Raw genomic sequence first — 23124 nt, forward strand, 5'->3', positions numbered from 1 at the left:
GGAGGGCACGGGAGGAGGGGAGGGAAAGGGAGTGGGACCTGGAACTGAGTTGTGAAGCAACCTTGTTTCTTATCTAAATTTAAACTGAAAAATAAATAAATAAATAAAAATAATTATGACAAATGTTATGGCAAAGTCTAATGTTAAAAATAACAGTTCACAATGACAGATCAGTGCAAGTTGTGAAAAACTGGAAGGCAGATTTGCTGTATCTAGTTTTTAGTTTGGGTTCAGTCCTGGAACACATAACTGCTACCCTCTTAAGTTGGTAGCAGAGAATACTTCAGCAACAAAACACTTGCGTATTACTATTGCAAAGAGTTTGTATCAATAAGTTCTCAGATAATATCTTAGAAAGAAATACAGTTTTAAAATGTTATCCCTGAAATGAAAAGTACATTTTAAAGAGGACATTTATGAGTTCAAAAGAAAATTTTCATGGACTCTGCTGAACTGATGCTACCAAGTTTGTGCTGCAATTGCCTCACTAATATTCATAATGACCTTTAGAGGTCATGTCATTTTCTTAACTAGAATCTCCTAACAGAGAAAATAAGAATAATACTTTCTGTATTCTTAAAATAAAAGTATGATAAACCTACAATAGTGGGTAATATATCAAGAAGTGGTTTTCAATGTGATCTTGTGCCACAAATCTCAAGGATATGAATTAAGATGCTTTTTATTCCACTGATAATAAATCTAAATCATAAAGAAGTTTTTCTAAAATCCGACTCATTTTATAAGTAGTTTTCTCCATGCCATTAATGGCAGAGCCATGATTCCACAAGTATTTGTCAGACAGTGTGCTTTTTATGTCTGTGTGCATTTTTCTCGATTCTTACAATAGCTAAAAGCTTAAGATGTATTTTATTTTTATTATGAGTGTTTGTGTAAGTCTGTGTCTTCAGTACGTGTCCATATGAATATAGGTATGTAGAGAAACCAAGAGAGAGTGTCATATCTCTCAGAGCTGGAGTTAAATGTTGGGCACGCAAGAGCTACAGTGCTTTAATACTAAGTCTTTTGTCCAGCTCCAAGTAGCTATTTATTGTGCTAAGTATTTTAAAAGTGTATTCTATAAAGGGACTCTATGGCCTTATGAAGTAAATCTTAATAGCATTGTTATTTTATAGGTGAATAAACGGAACAAACTCTGTAGCAGCAAATGTAATAGCTCGTCTAATGTCCAACAGCACTGACATGCAAACTCAGGAAAATGATTCCATTTCTATAATATCATGTCCATTAATTTATTCCATTAATTTATTGAATCAATTAGTACTTCATTTCAATTTAGACAGAATGACTTCTCTGTCAAAGTAAGAGGTAAAAATAAGGCAATGCATGCACAGTTTCTGCAGACTTAGATGTAGATTTTGAATGTTGGCATGTTGGCATGGTGAATCACCAGTGACACTAGACTATAGTAGTTAGTATTATACACAGCTTTGTCACTCAGAACTAACTGCCTGCAAACTGACGCTTAAATACATATCTTATATTTTCTTTCTCTGTTGCTATGATAAAATTCCTTGAAAAAAAAACTTCAAGAGACAAAGGATTTGTTTTAGCTTACATTTCCAGAGGGGATAAAGTCTATTGCAATGAGAAAGATATGGCTGTAGGCTGAGAAAGATGGTTGTCAGGAGCATGAGGCTGACTAATACCAACTGACAACATTGTGTCCACACACAGGAAGCAGAAGGTAAACTAGAGTCAGGGTTAGGCTAGGAAACCTACCCAGGATTCAGACACCCACTTCTTCCACCTAGACTAAACCCTCCAAAGAGTCTACAACTTTACCAAACTGCACCACCAGCTGGCAAGTAGGTGCTCAAACACATGAGCCTGAGGGAGATAATTTACTTTCAAATAACAGTAAAAGCTACTCTGCGTAGTGCCAAGGATGCTACTACATCAGTTCACAATCTCTTAGCTCAATATGTTACCATTATCTCAGTTGGACTATGAGGACAAAAAGAAATAAGTCTCTCACGTGGTGAAGAAGGATACTGGAATCAGGTATGGGAACTCTGAGTGAATTATATTAATATTCATCTCTTAGTTAAATAATATGCCCCTTTAATTTTTTGAATGAACTTAATATGTATACTATTTAGTCTATGGTACTTAGAGTAATTGTGCATGAATACAACTTCTCAATATTACTGTGGGAATATTTTAAGCATTTGAAAATGTTTTAGTTAATTAAATTTTAATTAAATTTGCATTTTGACAATATCATCGTGTACAATGCATTCCTATTAGTTACATAAACCCTCACTCATTTCCCTCTCACCCTTGTAAACCTCCTTTTTTTCAAGGTCGCTCCCAAGTTTATAACTTACTTTGTGGTCAACAAGTATAACTAAGTGATCTGCATGACCACCAGATGTCATATCATCACTTTTTTACACATTCATACCATTTTGAAACACTTCTAATTTCTGTGGATTTTTCTTTTCTCTTTAGAAAATATTTATTTAATTTTATTATATATTTCCTGTGAATATATGTGGGTATCTGTTCAGGAATGAAGTATCCTTCAGAGATCAAAAGGAAATGTCATTTCCCCTGGATCTAGAGTTGCAGGAAGTTTTGAGCCACTTTCTGTAACTTCCCTACGAGAACTGGGAACTGAATGTTTGTCTGCTGTTAAGAGCACTATGTACTCTTGTGGAGTAACTTACATGTTACTCCTGAACATGAGGCCTGCCCTAGAATGGTTTATGTATCCAGTGACACTAAATGAGAGAAAACTAATATTTTCCTCTCCTAGAAGTTATAAGTGACAGTTCAGTTGTTATCTTAATCCTAGTAGGATATTCATTTATTCAAATATTTTAAAAACACAATGTAATAAAATATAACATAAAACAAAAACTATTTCATTGAAGTTGGACAAGACAAACCAACAGAAGGAAAAGAGCCCAAGATAAGGCACAAGAATCAGAAACCTGCTCACTCACATTCAAGAATCCCATAGAACCACTAAAATTGAAGCCATAAATATACACAGAGGACCTGGAATTGACTCATGTAGGCCCTGTGTTTACTTTCTCTGGCTCTGTGAGTTCATATGAGTTTTGCTCATGTTGATTTTGAATGCCTTACTTTCTTAATATCCTTCATCCCCTCTTGCTCTAACGTTCTTATTGCTTCGTCTTCCATGGGGTTCCCTGACCTCTGAGCAGAGGGGATTGATTAACACACCCTATTTCAGGTTATTTAGTTTGAGGACTATCTGTGTAATGTCTCTGTTGTCAACATCAACAAAACAAGTGATATCTAGTGCTGGCAAAGACGTAGCATGAGAAAGACAGTCATACACTGTTGGTAGGAGTGCAATATCACAAAGCCATTATAGAAATCAGTGTGGTGGTTCCTCAGGAAGTTAGAAATTGATCTACCTCAAGATTCAGCTATACTACTCCTGGGCATATACCCAAAGGATGATTCATCTTACCACAGAAACACTTGATCAACCATGTTCATTGTTGCTCTATTCATAATACCCAGAAATAAGAAACAGCATAGATGTCGTTCAACAGAAGTAAGGATAAAGAAATCTTGGTGCATTTACACAATGAAGTATTACTCAGCTCGTTAAAAACAACATTCTCAGGCAAATGGATAGAACTAGAAAAAGAAAATCCTAATTTAAGTATCCTACACCCAGAATAAAAATATGGTATGTTTTTGCTTCTATATAAACAATAGTTTTTAAGTCAATGATAACCAAGCTACAACCCATAGGAACCAAAGAGGGAATGGATAGAGTAAGGGACTAGAGGGAGCAGGAAGATCTCTTTAGGAAAGTGAAATAGAATGGATAGATATGAATGAATGTGGGGTTGATTGGGTAGATCATGTGGGGAGAGGGAGGAGAGAGAGGCATATGGTAGAGAATTCAGAAAGAGACAAATATGTGGGCCTGCTTCTTCTTTGGGATTTTTGGCTGTATTGGGCCACAAGGGTTGAGGGAACAGAAGTGGGGAACAGAGTTCAAGACTCCCTCTTTGTGTCTGACTTCCAAATAGCTCAACTTTATTCCAGAGTATAAGGAATATATAGGATTAGCAAACCTGGGAACAAACTCTTGTTTGCATTAAGTGGCAAGGTTTTGTAGGGTCCTTTAGCAGAGCTCTTAGCAAAAAAACTTCTATTAGGAATCTGTGCCAAGGTTCAAACAGCTGTCAGGATAAGGTAAATCAGGCATCTGGCTTAGAGACAGCTGTCAGGATAAGGTCAGTCCTCCAGGACAAGGTACATTCTCCAGAGAAGGACAGGTAGAGGCAAGAAGTTCTGCTGGGGAGGGAGGGAGTTTACATGCTACTAAGCTACTGAGATAAGCTGCCAGGCAATGAGAGACCTATACCTGGACCAACCATCAAAATCATTCCAAGTCAAATAAATTTAAGGATTATCTGAGCAGTGGTATGGAAAATTAACAGAAGAGAAGCTTCCTAAATCATATACATGTAAGAAGGAGACCTAAATGAAATTTCCAAAGAGTCCCAAATACCCATCTCTTGTCTCCAAATAAAGCCTTGAGTGCCAAGTTTGGGTCACAACTAGTTGAACTGTTGGTCCAAGGGGACCCGTGGTAACCCACAAACAACCCAGGCTGTTGTAAAGACTATAGATTACTCTCTGCAAACTGAAAGTATGGTCTCATTGCTGAAGACAACACCTGTACAATTCATTTGTACATACAGTGTTTACCCCCTACTTTCTAGTACCTGGTACAGGATGGTACTTGCATACTATCATAAGAGAAACATAGCAGCAAGAAATCACAAATTATATATCTACAATGATGTTCCTCCTGCAATACATGCTAGGACAATGATGGCACAACGTATGTGAATAACTGATTTGACTTAAGGTGCACTCCATGAGATGAAACCCATATCTGACACTTCTTGAGTGACCAAGAACCTGAGACTAGATAGCCCAGGAAATCAGCGCATATCCAAATAGTACTGGTCTAAAAGAAAAAACATGTATTGATAAAGTGACTTCTAGTGATGTTCTGCTATAAGGTGCCTTATTCAGACATCATCAGAGAAGGCTTGTCCCATAGCAGATGGGAATATAGAAGAGTATTTACTTTTTTAAAAAATCATTGCCATCCTAGAACCTTCATCCAGTGACTGATGGAAGCAGAGATAGATATCCACAGCTAAACACTGAACTGAACTTCTGGAACCTAGTGACAGAGATGGAGAAATGATTAGCAAAGGGGTCAAGACCCTGGTGGTAAAACTCACAAAGATAGCTGACCGGATAAGGGGGAGCTCTTGAATCCCAGACTGATGCTGGAGAAGCCAACAGGGGACTGATCCAGACTCCATGAATGTAGTCTCAGTCAGTAAGGAGGCCACAGAAATCATCGGGGCCCTGGGTAGTAGATCAGTGTTTACCGCGGTTTATGAATGATCTTTGGGAGTCCATTCCAAATAGAGGGATGTTCTCTCAGCCTGGACACATGGGCAAGGGCCTAGGTCCTGCCCTGGATGAAATGACAGACTTTAGAGATCCCCCCAAGGAGGGCCTCACCCTCCCTGGTTAATGATGTGGGGATTGGGTGGGGGGTTGGGGAAGCTTGTGGAGGGACAAAGGAGGAGGGATGGGAGAGGGAGCTGGAATTGACATGTGAAGCATTCATGTTTCTAATTTAAATAAAAACATTACAAAAAAACAAAAAAATTTAATTTTTAAAAAGTATTAAATAACTCATTATAGACTACTGAAGACTGAAAGGGTACCAAGAGACTTAAATCATGTTGCTTTAAATCCAAGACCAGACCAGTGGTGAATAAAATTATGGTGATTCTTAAAAAAAATAATTGAGCATTGTATATAGCTACCATTTCCATACCATTTTTTATATTCTCAGATTTTGTGTTACCTACTCCATCTTGCCAATCTGTGTGGTATACTCATCATAATAATACATATGACAAATAAATGTGAATGATACTTTTATCTTGTATCTCAGTATCAACTGAATTATCCATGTTTTTATTTTATTCTTGAAAATTTCAAGTATATATAATGGTCCTTGATCACATTCACTCACTACTAACTGCCTCCTCAGCCCCTTCAATACATAACCCTTTCATCCCTGTTTCATTGTTTTTCATCCACTGAGCTTAATTAGGGTTGCCATTATGTACATGGTATGGTGTCATCAATGAGGCCTGGGTAACTTACCAATGACTAAGCCCAAACCAAGTGATTCTCCCTCTCCCTGTTGTTGTGGAATAATTCTTTAGCACACTGCTTTAATAAAAAACTGAACAGCTAACAGCTAGAGAGGATTTCTAGGCCCAGGAGGTGCTGGTAAGAAGGGTGGAGATTTGCTAGGCGACAAGAAGGAACATGACATGTAGGAGACAAGGTAACAAGGTGAGACACATGGTAGCACACAAATCAATAGAAATGGCCTAGTCAGAAATAAGCCTAATCTGTTGGCAAAGCTTTCATAGTTAATAATAGGTTCCCATGCTCAGACTTGGTAGCTGTCTGGCAGGACAGAGAAAGTCTTGCAGTATTCAGCAGCCATTATCAAGTAAAAGCTCCTTTCCTGGACATGGGGACTCAGGACCTCCTCTGACCTTCATGCTGGAATTTATAACTGACTTAAACTTGTATAGGTCTTATGCAGGTAACAATAATTGCTGAGAGTCCCTATGTGCAACAGCCATATCTTTTTCAGAAGATAGTATTTTCCAACACTCCTTCCTTGACCTCTGATTCCTACATTGTCCCTGCTCACTTTGATATTCGCTGAGTCTTAGGGGAGGTGTTGCTATCAATTTCCTATCTGAGGCAAAGCACTCATGGTTGCTTGTTCTCAGTGGGTTGAAATATAAGTGCATGCTTGGATCAGGCAAAATGAGCACTTAATTAATCATGGCTCTGGTTTGCTGTGTTTATGCCTTTCCCATGAATATGAGCTATCTTGAAAAGTCATCTGTGTAGACAACCCTATTAATTAAAGGTAGTTGAGACTGTATTCATTTTATATGAAGGAAGTCTTCAAATATTTGTTACATAGGATGAGTTCATTTATGCTATTCTCTAAAGGTTCCCCCTCTGGTTTTGCTCTCAACAGAACAAATCAAGCAACATACATGAGTTTCATTTACATCTTTACCTTTGTGAGAAATACTGTGAAATGGATGTAACAAACAAGTTTTTCTAGTACCTGTTTTATTAATTATGTTTTTATATACTGAGTGGATTTGATTGTTTTCAATCACTGTGTAACCCAGAAAATCACCACAGAACTGCTTACTTTGGTTACAAGATTCTTTATTCTGTAAACTATACATAAACAGTAAAAAAGAAAATGCATTATAGCTTAAATATTATGTAAGATCAACATTAGAGGTTTTATTTAGTGTGTAGAAATTAAATGGAACAAGTTCACCAAATTTGTGTTCTATGAATAATATTCCAGGATCTGTAAATTCACTGTTGAAGTGAAAGATACCAATGTGTAAAATTCAACAGGTTTTCCCATTTCTATTATGAGCACAAAACTATTGGTCTGATATACTCAAAGGAGGTGGCGTGTCAAAATGTCTACACAATGAATTAACATGCTAATTTATGTGTAGTGAACAAAGAAATTTTTGTTACAATTAAATCTTAAATGCTACTCTTTACAATAATTATAAACAAGTCCATATGAGATTATGTAACAATAGAAAAAAAGAAAGAAACATATTCCATTTTCTTCATTCCAGCAGTATCTTCAATAGCAATAGTTTGTTAGTTATGTGTGCTTAAATATTGCCTAGTATCCTATACTGGTATGCATGCTAAACCTTTCTATTTCTATTTTTGCAAGGCACCATACAACACATTCTCTATTTCATTAATAATAACAAAAATGGCATGATCCCAAGATTAAACATAAAATTTTATATTAAATATAAATGAGAATTCATAATTTCAAATTTGATCTTGGGTCAAACAAAATATATTTAATGCAAAAATGTTTTAAATGAATTGCTTTTTCTTTCCAAATGAAATTCTGTACCCAGATTGCTGGTTGGAAAGATAGAAAAATCTAGAAATAATGGTGTTTTAAAATATTGTTAAAAATTCACATGATATACAATGCAATTTAAGTTTAAATGTAGCAAGAAAAAACTAACTTTTAACTTTCAGAATCCATGGTTTTCCATACTTTGCATTGCAAAAAATATCTAATCATATCCAGAATAACTTCATAGTTATAAAGATCCCCACTAAATAAGTACTCTATAGTGCTCACTTTGACATACCATGAGTCATCTGTCTTTCCTAACCAGTAAGTTTGAGAAGAGGCCCATTTTGAATTGAAGTAAACATCATGCATTAATTGATAAAATCTTTGTGGTTTGGGCCATTAGTAAGTTACAATAAATTTAACTTATAAAATCTGTCATAAAAGCTACACATATTGATCCCAAGCACACATTCATTGTTATTTTGCTTATGGAACAATTAGTATGTTCTTATAAAACTTTTGTTGTAGTAGTCTTCACAACTGTCTATATTCAGTCTACAATCCATATGTGTTTTCTTTTTTTCTAAGGCATAAAAAATCAAAATTAAATAATTCTTACTTAAACATAATGTTCTATGACTTTAGCTTCAATATTTGAAATAATTATACAAAATATATGTGGGGTTTAGAATCACTTTGTTTAGGGATAAGAAGGAAATTCTCAATATGCTATTATTTTGTAAATATTAAAAATGTAGAATCTGTTGACTTCAGCTGTCACTGATCAAATGTATCCGTCATGGTCATCCCCATCATCATCATCATCCCCTTCATCTTCATCATCATCTTCAATGTCATCCTTATCATTTATCATGTCATCTTCTTCGCCTTCATCATCAGTCCATTCGTGGAAATCCCCACTTGCAAAATCTCCAGAGATTTCAAAATCTATAGCTGCAAAAGCAAGCAATATTTCTTGACTGAGCAATGACATGCATTCTGAGTTATATAAATTAATAAGGTAATGAATTTGTATCTTCTGTTTCTCTCAAAGAAGATAAGAGAAAGATGTACTCTTGGGAATACTGTTGTATGTTAGAACTCTCACTCGTTTATGCTCAAAACACTGTGCAGAATAAGATTTCCACTTTTGTAAATTTGATCTCAGCCCAGGTTTTGTATGATTTCATGACAGACTAAGAGCTTTCATGCTACTTAAAATTTCTCTTACAATTATATGAGATGAAACAATTATCTTAACAAAATATGTACTTCCTAAACTTTAAAAACAAAAGATTTATTACCTGATACTAAAAGGCAACTCTATAAATATGATTCAGCTAGTGACCTTGCAACAGGAGACTATCCTTGGCAATTTCACTAGTACTTGGTTCCATTTAATCATATTTTCCCCCTAGAAAGTGGTCATTCAGCCGGGCAGTGGTGGCGCACGCCTTTAATCCCAGCACACAGGAGGCAGAGGCAGGCGGATCTCTGTGAGTTCGAGGCCAGGCTGCACCAACAGGCTCCAAAACAATACAGAGAAACCCTGTCTCGTAAACCCACAAAAAAAAAGAAAGTGGTCATTTAGAGGTGTAACTATAAAAGAATGTTCAAAATCTTCCAAAGTTTTTGTGTTAAAATTGGAGGGAAGGGTACATAATTTAAAGAACATCAGAAAATTCTATAAGATAGAAAATGCAAGAAAACTGATTTTTCTAAAGAGTATTCAGAAATAGCATTAATTGATTAAAATATTGGTGCTTAGTTTATTGCGACCTGTTGTAGTATGTCATGCAGAACTGAAAGTTGATAAACTTTTGCTGTTTAAGCCACTAGCTTAGTGGGATTGATTATTCTGTTATTACTAAAGAAACAGAAAATTAATACTCATATTCACTTAAAATATCTACTACTAATATTTCTACACATAGCAGCTCACATATATTCACTATAATGTAAAAAATATCAAGTCTTCAAATGGTACTGCCTTTTTAAAAGTCTTAATTCTTAATCCCATTAGTGTACTTAGATGGTTATAAACTGGTTGATTTCAAATCATAAGGAAATTACCATATATGAACAAAAAACAATTTCTTAAATTCCATATTCATGTATATTATAGTTACACCAGTATAAAAAAACAGAAATAAAATTTCCCAAATATTTTGCTCACTCACTGAATTCTTCTGCAAATAGTTTTCATTGGTAGTATAAAATGAAAATACTTTATCCACCCAAATCACAAATAGATGAAGCCATAAATTATCCAATCATTTTAAGATATGTATTACAAAGGTTTGTCCATTAGTTTTCAACACTGTGGAAGGTAGGTATGGAATCCTAGTTGCTGTTTTGAAAATACAGGTAAGGTTCCAACACCAAATCAAGCTCTGAAACTGTTATGGAATAAATCAATGCAAGGAAGAATGGACCAATTATGTAAGATTACTTGTTATTATTTAGGATTTGTTTCTTCTTAAACAACCCTTGTTTATCAGTCTAAAAATTGATAACAGAGACATATTATCACTAAGTATTTAATTAAGTAATGAAAATAAAACCTATTAAATCTCCTTTGGGGGATTGTTTTAAGTCATTACTTTTCTCTTTGCCATGTCCAAATACTTGATAAGTATGAGGAAATGGAGTAAAGTTTAAGTGTGGCTAAATTTTAGAGGGTATGATCCGTCATGACAGGGAAAAATGGAGGGTGGAATGACAAGAACAGCTGGAGCAAAGGAAAACAGATTTTGAAGTTGTGGAAGATGTATCTTAAATGTCAAACTAGTAAGAAGGAAACCACACTGAAGCTTGGGCTGGGCCCTAACTAGCAATGTCCATTATATTCCACATTCTATAGGCTCCATAAGCTCCTACATGTCACCATAATTTTGGGACCAATTGTTTAATCCTAACAGCTTGACAGGTCTGCATTTAAACCAGGATACTGCAATAAGAAAGTTTATTTTTTACAGTTAATTCTGTTTAAAACGAACACAAAAACTGATTTGATTATTGTTTCCAGGGAAAATTGATAATAATTGGAAGCTATAAATTACATACAATACCAAATTCTTATATGATCCTTCTATACATGTAAAATACATGCTAAAATAATTAGAACATAAACTATAACTATCATTTGATATGCCAATGATGTTTTCCATACATAAACATAAGGAAACAAGTAATGCATTAGTCTTATTTATCAGACTTCATAAAGTCAAAATTGTGTTTTCTTTGGGTTGTCTTCATTTTTTTTGACTGATGAGAGCCATATAACTCCAATCACTTCCTCCAAAGGACAGCAGAGAACTCCATATGCATCTGCAAACAGTATGCACTGTTTTACAGACTTAGATTAAAATACTGATAATGTCTTCTTTTTCTGTATATGACAGACTATGCACCTATATTTTACTGACGTGGACTGAATGAATGATGCCTGCTTTGTTTATGATAAACATCATAAATTGTAGTAGGAATTGGAATTCTCCTTTTTATAATTCCCTTCAAAATATTTAAATGGGTCTATTTCATCTGTTTTTTGTATATTTTTATTGTTACAACAGTTTACAATATGCAAAGACCAAGACCTGAAACATTCAGACATATTCTACATATTAGAAAATCAGAATAGGGGAGGTCTTCATTAAATGCTTGAACAAGTTCATGAGCCTTTTACATATTTAGTTGTGTGTTAGGAAATTGTATGAAGTAAGCCTTTCTCTTACCACAATCTGCAACACCATTTCTTCTGGATCCTATGACTTCATTTCCATATCTGTCCACACACCAGCACTGCCCTACACTTCCATGGCATTGTGTTGGCTTGTAGTAACCATCTTCATCACAGAGAGGGATATACTGTCCTGTGAAATAAATTGTCACACACACACAAATATAAAAGAGGTTAGGTGGTCATTATATATTAGTGTCCTAAAGAATCAAGCATCGTTAATTCTATGATTATGTTAAATCATTCTGAATATTTTGGATGACATCCAAGACCTCCACTTGTCTTACTATTGACAAATTTCTGTTCTGTTTTCCACAATTTACATTCAACATTACAAAAAATTATTCTATGGCAAACTGCTTCTCACTACTTTGCTTACACCCACTGAAATCCTTTTCCATTCCTACAATTTTCATTTTAAGTTTTAAATACAAAAGTATGACTCTCAGTACAGGTTCTCTCTCTCTCTCTCTCTCTCTCTCTCTCTCTCTCTCTCTCTCTCTCTCTCTCCTCTCTATTTCTCTCTCTCTCTTATTGTGTATGTGTATGTATGTTTACGTTAATGTCTGTGTGTGTATTGCCATTATATATTGCTACCACTATTCTGTGGTATCTTCTTTGTTTGAAAATATTTACAGTCTCTCGGTTTTCACTGTTATACAAACCACAAACCTTAGACTGAAAGTGGAGCCAAAAATTGTGGGAAAATAGCTATTACTATTTGTCAAACCTGACACAGTCACACAGTACATGTGTAACGATGAATGTTAAGTTCTTTATAAGTTTAGGAAATTCTTCTACAGATACCCCAATGTTAGCTACAACTTCTGGATGATCAGATATTTTGTTTTATACCCATTTATTCATTTATATAAACAGGATCACCACAGACTTTTCATTAAAAATATCTAATATATAGAGGAAAATGAATGTCATTTTCTAGTATCTTCTGTGGGATGATAATTTTACATCCTAAAAAGCTTCATAAGTCTAATAAATACATGATACATTTAATATAGATATGATTTATTTGAGATATGTGAACTGACATGGGCAAATTTACCAATGTGGAAAATTTGCTAATTTCTTCTACATTCTTAAGGGCATTAAACACAAGAAAAAAAACCTTTGCAATCATTTTGTTATGCCAGGAATCTTAGAAGAGAACACAAGTAAGTGTAGCACCTTCACTGCAGTCTGAATGCAAACTGATCTTCACATTGGAATGCATGATGCCTTATCCTGACAGATCAGCTGGCCCATTGAGAAATGAATGCATCATGACCTCATTCTAATCAGAAAGAACAGTCAAGACATCTAGTGTCCTAATATCTACTTTCTTATGTCATGAAAGAAGAGTAAGGAAAAATGTTTCCAGTGGTAACTAGATGTGACTTTTTAATAAGATCAGACAAGAAAAGCCAACAGTCTAATAGATTTCAACATTTCTTGACCTTGGTCACCTCTAAAATATTTATTTGAAGTTAATGGTTTGCTTCAGGGTATGATGTGAGACGCTGGATTGCAGAACTGTGCTCATGTATCAGTGTGTTATTTCCACTCATGATTTATACCACCACAAGCAGCTGTCCACAGTTTAAAAAGAAAATTGCCCCCTTAGTTCTTATAATCATCAGTTTTTCACCTAAAGCATTTTATGACAAACCATTTAACTGAATAATGAGGGCTAGGGTAAGAATTCCCTTGCAATATAAAAATGGTCTGATTTAAATTTACTGTATTTTAATTGCATGGATACTATATAAAATAATACGTATTAATCAAATTGAGAGACGAGACATTGCACAGTCTTAACATATGAATGCTTCAACATGCACTCACAATATGCTGCATAATGTGAAAATGCAAATATGCACTTATGATTCTAAAATATAAACCACAGCAGAACTGGTCAAATCCAAGTCGTATTGTGGCAATAATAATTTATTAGCTTTTAACAAATGAACTATAATTATTTGCAGCATGAAAAGAAAGTAATGGAAAGAGATAGGTGAAGGATGCATAGAATATATTCTCTATGTTCAAAATATTTCCAATTTAAAATTATTTCAAATGGAATTTATTAATAATGTGTGCTATAAGGAAATATAATGGCATTGTGATATAGATAGCCAAATAGTCAAATATTTTATGACTTTGGCTAAAATATTCAATTATCATCTCACCTTTTATCTGCCTGTCGTCTCTCTACCCACTTAGTTATATATCAAAATTTATTTACTGAAAGCTACAGTTGGAAATTTACTAAGGAGAACCACTAAAATTCCTGCTCAGATTTCTAAACTAGTGTTATTTTCACACCATGTATGTAATCACCTACTTATATTTCATATGGGTGGTCACATATGATGCCATCAATTCTTAAACATTTAACTGCAGAAAGAGACATTTCTGCTGATTCTTAAATTTTGCATTGCTTAAATCTCCTTTGTACTTATCCTTCAAAATGAATATGATATTAGAGTAATAAAACAGAAATTATATCTTTCCATATGTGAGGGAAAAAAGTAAGTTCAATGACTTTCCAAAAGTCTATAAATTTTGCTAATGAAATTTAATGCAGTCTGTCTTTGTTGGATTAATATTGATTTTATGTTTCTGTTTCCCTGTGGTTATTTATACAAGCAATAAAGCTTCCAGAAGAATGATCTGTGACTCACCTAGGAACTTCTTTATCCCTTGTCGCTTCTGAAGGTTGCTGAGCTCTGTCTGGCACGGTGGGTCTGTAAAGACATTAAACCCAATACTTCAGGAATTTAGTTAAACAAGCAATGTGTACCTGCCAAGCTATCAACCGCACACGAAGCTTCTCATTTTATGAGAAGATACATGCTATCCATTTGTTGTCATGTTATCACATGGATATATATGTGTAGACATTATCATGATAAACATGTGCACAGAAATATCTGTGTATAAATACATGATGGAATGTAACAATTTACCAAGTGCTAGCAATAGTAACTTTTCCTGATTTTGTTAGAATGACGGAAATTTCATGTGAAATGAAAACAACATAGATACAGAAGAGGGAATACACTTACTTTTTACATTTAAAATGTCTAGATCTAGTTAATTTCTAACCAAAATCTAAATCATCTCCCTCTCATTCAACATATGTCATAGAGTAACAGAGAAATAGTTTTTCAATCCAAATTAGTCAACGAAAAGGATACTTCTTTTTTCCAGTTACAGTGAGATTTATCTATTTTGTTTTTGTATAATGTTACTGTTGTACCTTAGTCTTTAGTTTCTGCACAGCCTTCAAGTGTGTTAGTTGTTTAAAAAGAAAATATAATATAACCTGCCATAAATCGTGATTCAAAAAATCTTAGAGAACTCAAGTCAATTTGTAAGTACATATTATGTCTGTCAGTACAATCTGTGATTTAAATGAACATGGGTGTGTGAATAAATTGAATAGTCTGAATAGTTGTAATACAGTAGGTATTATTGAAATTTTAAATACTACCAGAACAAATGAACAATTTTTATCCTTCACATAGATAGAGAATGAAAAGAACTACGGCTGTCACAGAACACTAAAATATCAAAATAATTCTTAATTTTCTTCACTCTGTACTCTCAGAAAAAAGGTAAAATATAAAAATTATAATCCAATTAATTTTGAAGTTGTTTATTATGCCACCTGAAAAATAATTGAGTCATTAAAAAGCATAGTAGTAAGAAAAGTAATGTGCTTAGGTTGTATATTATCTAGTCCAGCATATGAGGCCAAAAAGATCATATAATAAGGAAATAAAAAGTAATTTGTTTTCAAATACTTAGTAACTTCTTTATTGTTGCAGCTCATCTTTAAGTTGATGTGATTTAACTTTTCCTTAAAAAAAAGAATACAAATCAAGATACACTGATTGGTCAAATAAAAATTTTAGTCTCATCTTACTGACATGACATTAGTCAAGCTTTCAAATCTTAATTAAGAACAGTTCTTTAAAGTGGTGTCAGTGAGAAGTGGATTTCTTTTATTTTACTAAATAATATGGAGATTTATGCTGATATACACCTGAAATCCCTGCTACTTTTGAATGTTTTTAAAAACTATTTTAAAAATAATTTTCCAAATTAAATTGTTAATAATTTCAATTCAAATCCTTTCCCAGACTCAATTAATTCAGCTTTGTATATTTTCACATGTGTGTTCACATCTATGTATTTTTCAATGATCATGAATAAATATGAAAGATATATTATAATAAGTAGCTAAGCCAAAATAGCCACTGTTAATATACAGAAAAGCGCAGACATCTGCATTTTAATGATAATATACTTAATTTGCTCATTGTACTTACTATTTGAAGTACACTAGCTGTTAATGACTAGAATGTCATTATAGACATAGATTGTTTATGTAATCAGCCCAGTGATGTGTATTCATGAGTGTGTGCAATTTAAAATATTTAATGAAGTAAATGAAAACTAATTTTTTGTTATTTTGTTTTTATTGAAAATATTTTTTAAAAGAAAACATATTCTGATAATTATGGTTTCCCTTCTCCCAGTTCTTCCCAGATCCTCTCAACTTCTCCACTGATCCAAATCCTTTTAACTTAAATTGGTTTACAGACAGTTAAGGCCTCCTCCGCAGCTAAACACAGGGTTGATTCACTTCTTGTCAGTGTGTAGACAATTATTTTCTTCTCCCTAATTTCTGAACTATTGCTAAATGTACATAATTTAGTCATCCGAGCAATACTTACAATTCCGTGTGGGTTATGGTAAACATTGTTCTATTTTAAATATCTTGTTCGTTTCACCATGTTTAAAAGTACAGTCAATACAGGCTCCACCATATCAACTCTGTTTCCAGTTGATTCTGTTAGCAGCAATATAACAATGATTCCTTAGTTTTCCAAATATTTACTACAGTGTGTGAACTTTTATGTGTGTTTCCCTGAATGTGTTTAATGTATACCATGATTGAATTCACTCTGGAAGTATGATTCTAAATTGAAAGTGCATTTTTATCACAATTAATGTTGGAAGTGCTTGAGGGAAGTGTATCTGGAAGGAACTAAGCAGAAGAAAGAGAAAAGGGTGTGTGATGCAATTATATTTTAATTAAAATGCATAATTTATTTTAAAGGGTATTCAAAGAACATCACTGCTTTTCCTTTGTTCTCTGCATAGTTTAGGAATATTCTCTTATTAGTGAATTTTAACAAGCTAAACTATTTGGGAAAGATTGAAAGACTAAGTAATTCTGAAAATAAAATGAGTAAAAATAACTTCTCAGCAAACGCCGATGTTCACGCAACTCATTTAATAAGATCACAAAATGGAACATTAAAACCCCACAGTATATTGATAAAAACCCCATTTATTTTACACTGTGGGCAAAGCAGATAGCAAATTAATTTCAATGATTACTTTTAATATCTGTGTTCTCATATCTCTGTGTGCTGCTTGCTTGTTCATAATGGAAACTATAATGAAATACATTAATATAAAATATTAATTACTATTTCAAACTTATTTAGAATACTTGTATATTTAGCACAATTATTTTGTTCAATATGGTGCAAATTTGTTCTTTCATTTAGCATTCAAATTAGAAGAAATTACTATATGAGTGAAGCACTGGGTAGTAGTAATATTTTTTTATTATGAAGGCAAAGATGAAATTTGAAATGCATGTCAAGTAATTCCACCACAGTAACCATACTTTTACCTTGCTGTCTCTGGAAGCAGTAGCACCACTCATTGTTTGATATCAAACTGTCCTTGTAAGTGTCACAAGAATTGAAGAATGCCTTTGTGCATTGTTCATTCTTATCAAGATATATGCTCCCAAGCTCTGACTGGTCTAATAGCAGGTCGTAGTTTGTATCAAGTCTATTAAACATCCAACCAAGTGAATCCTTGCAAATTGGCAAAATACTGGTATCAAATCCTACATGCAAAAGAGAGCATGATTAGTTTAGTATGCAAGAAACCACTGTCAGAAAGCAAAATACATCAACACAGTGGGTAAGATCATAGTGGAAGTCATTATTCCATGGAATGTGGTTTTTCAATTATATGCTACTTATACTAGTCACTGTTTAAGCTTCTCAGATACTTACTGGATCATCATAAATTGCAATATATTATAGAACCACAACAGCTGATGAAACCCATTTTTATATGAAGAAATGAAGAATATTGTTTCCACAGAATCATTACTAACACAAACTACTTAATAATTTGTATAAATCCAGTGTCTTGATAAAACTATGGAGAATATAGCAATTTACACAAAATGTTAAGAAGAGAAGGAATAGCTATGATGCAATATTACTCATTCTGACCTCAGCTTCTTTTGTGGTGATGTTTACAATTATCAATGTGCTATAAAGGAAGGCAGCAGGGTACACTGGAGGGTAGTAGGGCTCACAGAGGACAGCACTTGCTTGTATCCAAGCTATGTACTATGAGACATGGGCCATCCGCTAACCTCACAAGCCATCAGTCCTATCTTTCATCAAATATCTCCAGTGATTTGAACCATTGGAATATTACCCCATAGTTATAAAAAAAAAGATACAGTTAATCCATCTGGAGATACGGTGTAAGAACTTGCTTATATGGATATGAAATGCCATACAAATTAATAAGAAGAATCCAATTAAAGTTCTTCATGAGTTGGTAAAAGCTGAGGAGAGCCACCACAAGCACAGGTAACTTGTGGAAGCCACGTAAATAAGTTCATTCCCTTACGAACATCTTTCCACATGGCTCATACAAAGATCTGAGGGATGACAAGGCAAGAACACAGAAAAAAGTAAACTGAGAATCAAAGGTGAGCATGGAAAAAAGATTAAGTTACATCCACATGCCTTTTTATCTCCCAAAGAAGTCCTTAATTTCTTAGAAAAGAGATGGATATCATGCCACTCTCCAGTCAGAGAACAGATTAAAAAATGAAATGATTCTATCACTAAGAAAAACTTGGGAAAATATCTTGAGTGCTGAACTATAGAGGGCTCAAACATTAAAGCAGGGGCAGAGTCTCTGAGAAAAGACAGAAATCTAGGGAAAAGGGGGAAAACAAAGACTTCAAAAAAAGCTACAGACTAATACAGAAATAATTAAATGAACAGAGTTAGAAGGAAGAGTATGTGATAGAAGAGATGGCTCAAGGAACAGTGAAAATATGTCTATAAATAATAAAATTTATCTAATCACAGAAAGAAGAATCTTCTAGAACATGAAACTTGAAAATAGCAAGCAAATAACTACAAATAAAAACAACACATTATAGTTGAATTTACTTAAACAAATAATAAAAAATGAAATTTTTAAAAGCAGGTAGAAGCAAAGTCCTTGTTCCTGTAGAGCAGCTTTTCTCAGCCTGTGGGTCACATATCAGATATAATAAATATCAGATATTCACATTACAATTCAATACATTAAACTATCACAAATAATGATTTTTTTTACATTACTTACATTTAATTTATACATTTCTCTTCATTTTAGCTATTAATTCTTGAATATTTCAAGATACCTACTGATCAAATATTCAATAATATTTTTCTGAAGCAATGGTTTGTTATATTCATCTTTGCCATTATGATTGATGTAAGCTGGCATTTCAAAGTGGTTTTATATTTCCATTCTCCAAATTGTTAGGGATAATGTATAATTTGGGGGGATATTTTTAGCCATTTACTTCAAACTAGGTTCAAATTCTTAATTAAAATTATACTGAAAACAATAAACTCTTTTAGTTAGGGATCATTTCTTGAGGAATAATGTAATGTAATAGGTTTATTACTTTAAATAACTTACATGTATATTGATTTTATAATTATACATTAAGATATATAGGAGTACAATATTGGCAAATATTAAATATTCTTTGATCAAAATCAAAACAGTACTACTTTAGGAAATTACTTCAGTAGTGCTATGATACGTAAATAAATCTCGTCATAGAGAAAGTTACATCTTCCTAATAAAAGAAGAAAATGCCAGATGTTTCAATAATTAGAAACACCAAAATAAGCAATGATCTGGTTGTTTCATTTTATTACTTGAAATGAAGAAAGCAGATTTATCACTTAACTTTAGATCTTTGTTTTCAAGAGATGAACGTCCCTGTTATACCTAGAAGGCTCCTATTTCATTAAAATGGGGTATTATTTTTAAGCCATCTGATTCCAAATTCAATCTTCCTCTCAACATGAGGACAGCATGACACAAAGTGAGCTATATCTTGGTAAGCAATTAGAATGCCTCCACATACCCTGGGGGTTGAAGTAATTCCATCATTTTCTCTCACTGTGAAGAACATTTGGTGTGTGAGAAGCGATGTAAGACATCATCCAATCTGAGGGAAAGGCTCTTTATCTGAGGGTTTTGCATATGATGCTCATCTCTATCATGCTTTCCACACTGATAAAGTGAAGTTAATGCCATACTACTTTCATAGTACCATGAACCTATTAAAAAGATTTCCAGCATAGTTCTTCTGCTATTAATTCTTTTAGATTGAAAAATATTTTGACATATAAGTCAAACACACAAGTAACAAAGACCTCAAACTAACATTATCCTTGAAATCAGAACACAATAAAAAGAAAGGAAGTCCATATTCTTCACCTGACAATCATAAAGTTCTCATGTTTTTAGTATTCAATATTGCCCTTTTATAGATATTATTTTTAGTAACTGGAATAATATATTAACACACAACACGCACATATATATGTGTATATATATACTTTCTCTTATTTGAAAATTATAACAAAGATAATTAAAAATTTTATCAATTTGCACAATTTCTTTAAAAAGTTATGACAGTATTGCATTTTGTTGATTTAAACCAATACACTGTGAAAGCTCATATTAGTCAAGACTCAAGCAAAGTATTCCTTCTCTACATTGGCTTATAATCTGCTTGTCAAGGCTGTGATATCATTTTGTCAACTAACCATTAATATTTTCTTAATGGGGAAACCTACTATTATTACCTGTTTCAAAGCTATATCATAAATGTCAGATGTGTAACTCAAGTAACATACTCAGCAATGTTGATTGATAGTGAGTGAGTAAGTCAGACAAGCAACTTCTCCATTCTTCATGCAACCATATTTCATATTCAGGGTGTCATAACACTTAAACAGAATCACACATTTTCACAATTAAGCTCAGCACATGACTTTACTTCTGTCCTGTTTCTGGTAGAGTTCTGCCTTTCTGCTACTGGATGCCACTGATGTGTTAGTTACTTCACTTTTGCTGTGTGAAAGCATCTGACAATAGGAGGGAAAGAAAGGGTGTGTTTTAGCTTGTAGACTGAGGGTATGGTCCATCACAGCAAGGAAGGCATAGTGCCAAAAAGCACTTCTAACTGATTTCAGGATGAAGAGTTTTTCACATTGTGGCCACAATCAGGAACCAGAGAGAGATAAGCACAGATACTGAGCTCCCCTTTCTTTCTGCTTTTTATTCTGTTCAGAGCCTTAGTTGGCGGAATGGTGTTTTCCACCTTCAGGGTGGGACTTTCTTTTTTAAGAGAAATATCCCTGGAAATACTCCCATAGTAGTGTGTCTCAGAGGTGGTTTTAAATCCAGGCTAGTTCATAATGAAGATTAAGCACAAGTCCATTCCTTGACACATTCACAGCCAAATAGATCACTTTTAAATGATAAATTCTCTCCCGTTTCCACCAAAGGGCCCCGAATGTAAAATGTGTTTAGCCTGTTCAACAGTCCATTCATTTATTTTCAGTCTCAAGACTGTTCAAAGGTTCCCAATGGAAGTCACTCTCTTGACTCAAGGCTAACTCTTGACTATGAGTTAACATATGGTTGCATGCATCTACATCCAACATCCAACGGAACAGGATTCATGTTACCATTTTAAAATGAGGAATAGGAGGAAAGCAAATAAAGATTAGATGGAAGTAAGGCTGAAACCCAGCAGGGAAATTCCAAACCCAGCAATTCTATATTTGAATCTGAGAATTATGAAAGCTTCATATGGGTTCCAGTTCTGCGATCTGCAACATACAAAACCCTCCATGGTCTGGATCTCTCACCATTCCTACTGTTTTCCTGGGCCCTAGAAACTCCAACATTCTGGTAACTTGGGTGAAGCATAGTTGTCCTCTTCTTAGAATGACCTCTCAAGGCCTCCCTCTAGGGACTATTACCTTGTAATTCAACTCCTGGCTTCCCCTGTCTGGAGCATCCATGCAAAGCTACACTATCTCTTAATTCTTACAATGTATATCTGCACAGTCAGCACCCTGTAGATAATGTATTTATGTTCTCCTAATAGTTCAATACCTAGTCTGGTTGTCTCTCATCACAATTATAGTGGTCTGAACAAACTGTTTTTTTTTTAAACATTCCCTGTGTGGTCATTTTTGAGGAGAAAACTTTTCAGCAATGTTCTCAGTTGAGGTTCTCTTCTTTAAAATAAATATGCATTTCCAACAGCTGGAGATTTTGATGGATTTTGCCTTAAGTGACCTTTCCTATGGGGCCACCAAGAAACATCAGGTTTGTTTTCAATGGCACTGATCTCTTTAACATCTACAAATGATTTTTCTGAACTTGTTAATTCTCTTTTGCCAAATCAGATTATACATTTGCAATATATGTCTGAACTCTTTCTTCATGGTTCTAAGGGTTGTGTGCAATAACCTTGCCACTCCCTGGTTGTTGTGCCATCTTGACATTGCTTCCATTGAAAGGCATAGCCTGTTATTTTTTAATCCATCCCCATTCAAAATTTCAAAACACGGCTCTAATGTAGCAAATGCTTCAGCAGAATGCAACTTTGACAGAGGCTAGCTGAGGCAAGTATGTGTCTCAAAGGAAAACTATAAATAATAAAACAAATACTTCCTCATTTAGTCAGTAAGCCATGCACTTCAGATCTTTCTTGTATGTTTGCTCCTCAATTTATGTTAAGATACTTAATATTAATGAGAATATATATATGTATATGTATACATATATATCTGAAGTTACATCTAATAGAAATGCACCAAATGTTGTTCTTTTGTTTAAATTTAAACAAGGCAAGAGATGGAAAAAGATCAATGCTATGGAGCATGAGCCATAGAGAGTACATTAACCATAGTTTATTACAGTAGGCAGGAGATGGAAGAAGACCAGAGCTATGGAGCACAAGCCATCGAGCCATAGAGAGTACATTAACCATAGTTTATTACAGTGGCAGGAGAGTGAGATGGGGAGAAAGAGAGGGAGGAGGGAGAGAGAGAGGGAGAGAGAGAGAGAGAGATGAGTTGGGGACTGGAGCCTGGGGGGTAAGAATAGAGCAAGGGAGTAAGAGAAGAGTGTAGAGAGAGAGTCCACATGGAGATGCTCA

General features: G+C 34.1%; 1 protein-coding gene across 3 annotated transcripts in view; it reads right to left on the reverse strand.

Moving 5' to 3' along the window:
- Window positions 1-7309: 7309 nt before the first annotated feature.
- Window positions 7310-23124, reverse strand: part of Spock3 (SPARC (osteonectin), cwcv and kazal like domains proteoglycan 3) — a 347623-nt gene continuing 331808 nt past the window's right edge. For all 3 annotated transcript variants that reach the window (XM_040742237.1, XM_005075174.3, XM_005075173.4), the window contains 4 exons: window positions 17467-17688; window positions 14435-14497; window positions 11749-11886; window positions 7310-8965 (listed from right to left, as the gene is read on the reverse strand). In XM_040742237.1, the coding sequence (XP_040598171.1) occupies window positions 8796-8965; window positions 11749-11886; window positions 14435-14497; window positions 17467-17688 (593 nt within the window). In that variant the 3' untranslated portion in view covers window positions 7310-8795. The remainder of the gene's footprint in view (window positions 8966-11748; window positions 11887-14434; window positions 14498-17466; window positions 17689-23124) is intronic.

Source organism: Mesocricetus auratus, unplaced genomic scaffold, assembly GCF_017639785.1.
Source record: "Mesocricetus auratus isolate SY011 unplaced genomic scaffold, BCM_Maur_2.0 Super-Scaffold_6731, whole genome shotgun sequence".
NCBI classification, from domain to species: Eukaryota; Metazoa; Chordata; class Mammalia; order Rodentia; family Cricetidae; genus Mesocricetus; species Mesocricetus auratus.